Below are 2,505 nucleotides of genomic sequence, written 5' to 3'. Positions count from 1 at the left end.
TAATTCAGTCTTAAGGGATAGACTTTTTTAGGAATTGTAAAGAGACAATATTTTATTGGTGATAGCCTTGGCTTCTACATTTTGAGTTTATTCACATCCCAATATAGGTTGCTAGAGTTTTTGTAAGTACTTTTAAACTTAGTAGCTGGTATTTAGAGTTCAGTATTAGGACCTGTCTTATTTGTGAGACATTATTGCACAGTGGAAGTACATCACATATTTACTATGTGATCCTATCCTCTCAGAGCTTCAGATTTCTCATCTGTAGAGCTGCAATATATAATAATGTATTATATAATAATGTGTACTGTTTACTCCCATGGTTGTTGCATTGATGCAGATATAGTACCCAATGTGGTGTCTGGCATAGTGTAGTTTCTGAGAAATTGCTGCTGCCATTATTTAGAAAGGAAATGTATGTATAATTTAAGGGTTCCAAAGTCCTCTAGTTGCAACTCATTTGTGGTTATGTCAAGTTCTGCTCTTAGCAGTTGTTTTCTTTGTCAGAGGGGGCATCCATTAGACAAGGCAATTTATTAAGACTGTTTCTGCGTGTATGTTCCTCAGAACGCAGACTCTTTGCAGCGTTAGTGAGTGTTAGGAGGGTGGAATGATAAGGAGGAAATTCATGGTCAAGTAAGTTTGCGAGCTACTTTGCCAAACAAATATCAATAGGGTTCTTCAGTGAAGCACTTCCCAAAGTTATTATTATCATAATATACAACGTATCAGGGGCTGTTTGCTTGTTTATCTAAAAGATCACATACTCCTTTTTCTCTGAAAACATGCTTTGGCACATGCTGCTTTAAGATAGCCATCACTGTACACACCTGCTTTAGGTCCCTTCTTAGGAGACAGCTTGAAGTAAGCAGTCAGCATGTGTCAGTGCGGCTACTGGGGACCTGAGGAGCCGGATGGGTGGGAAACAAGACTACTGGGAATGCTGGCCCGTGACTTTCTCTGTTTTATGTTACAGCTCATGCCCAGACCTACGATTTAGCATGGCCCTGTGTGATCAGGAGAAAGTTTTCAGACAACAGAGAAAAGAAAACATAAAGGAGAAAATGAAGAAACTCTTGGGTCCAAAGAATAGTGAAGGATTGTATTCTACACGTGATGTGAGTCTGCCATTTTTTGAGTGTTAGTGTAATTTAAAAATAATTTTGCTGGGTCACTTTCTCTAAAGATTTTACCCAAATATGGCAATATTAAATTTGAGGATTATTCCTTCAGCTTTTTAAGGTAAGGTAAGCAGTTCATAAATCACAAATCTTTGAGGAAGGTCATCCCAAATGCTCCCTATATTTGGTAATATTATCAGATATAGTTTTTTATATTTATTTTTGCTTTATATTTTAGAGCAGTGTTAGGTTCGCAGCAAAACTTGGCAGAAAGTACAGAGAGTTCCCATATACCTCCTGCCCCCACACAACCTCCCAGTATTAGTCAGAGTTCTCTAGAGAAACAGAACCAAAAGGACATATATATGTGTATATATATAGTACATATGAGGAGATTTATTATGGGAGTTGACTCATGAATATGGAGGTGGAAAAGTCCCATGATATGCCAACTGCAAGCTGGAGAACCAGGAAAGCCGGTGACACAATTTAGTCCAAGGCAAAGGCTTAAGAGCCAAGGGAGAAGGTATATCTCCCACTCTGAGACCAAAGGCCTGAGAACCCGGGGCAGTTGGAAGTGGGTGAGTGCCGATATAAATCTCAGAGTTCGAGGGTCTGAGAACCAGGAGCGCCGATGTCCAATGGATGTCCCAGCTGCAGGAGAGAGAGAGAATTTGCCTTTCTTCCATGTTTTTGTTCTACTCAGGCCCTCAAAAGATTGAATGATGCCCACCCACATTGGTGAGGGCAAATTTTCTTTACTTAGTCTACTGATTCAAGTGCTAATCTGTTTGCAAAACACCCTCATAAACAGTCCCAGAAATAACGTTTTACTAGCTATCTGGGTATCCTTTAACCTAGTCACATTGATAAATAAAAATCACAATCTTTGACTATCAACATCCCATACCAGACTGGTACCTTTGTTACAAAGATGAACCTACATGGACACATCATTATCACTCTAAGTCCACAGTTTACATTAGGGCTTACCCTGGTGTTGTACATTCTATGGATCTGGACAAAGGTATGATGACATGTATTCACCATAACAGTATCATACAGAGGAGTTTCACTGCCCTAAAAATCCTCCGTGCCCCACCTAATCATCTCTCCTTCCTAACCCCTGGCGACCACTGATTTTTTTACTGTCTCCATAGTTTTGCCTTTTCTAGAATGTCAAATGGTTGGAATGATACAGTGTGGAGCCTTTTCAGGTTGTCTTCTTTCACTTAGTAATATGAATTAAGGTTCCTTCACATCTTTTCCTAGCTTGAGAATTCATTTTGTTCTAGTGCTGAATAATATTCCAGTATTAGTCAGAGTTAGTCTGTATGTGCCACAGTTTAGGTATTTTTTGATATAGTTTTTTAAATAGGTATAC

General features: G+C 39.0%; 1 protein-coding gene across 2 annotated transcripts in view; it reads left to right on the top strand.

Moving 5' to 3' along the window:
* Positions 1–2,505, top strand: part of PLA2G4A (phospholipase A2, group IVA (cytosolic, calcium-dependent)) — a 158,333-nt gene that overhangs the window by 96,597 nt on the left and 59,231 nt on the right. The window contains exon 7 of one of the 2 annotated variants that reach the window (XM_012647830.1): positions 977–1,118. The exons of the other annotated variant lie outside the window; for it this stretch is intronic. Within the exon in view, the coding sequence (XP_012503284.1) occupies positions 977–1,118 (142 nt within the window). The remainder of the gene's footprint in view (positions 1–976; positions 1,119–2,505) is intronic. 2 annotated transcript variants of the gene reach the window in all.

Source organism: Propithecus coquereli, unplaced genomic scaffold, assembly GCF_000956105.1.
Source record: "Propithecus coquereli isolate 6110/MARCELLA unplaced genomic scaffold, Pcoq_1.0 Scaffold270, whole genome shotgun sequence".
Taxonomy (NCBI): domain Eukaryota; kingdom Metazoa; phylum Chordata; class Mammalia; order Primates; family Indriidae; genus Propithecus; species Propithecus coquereli.
This window is presented reverse-complemented; position numbering and strand designations above follow the sequence as displayed.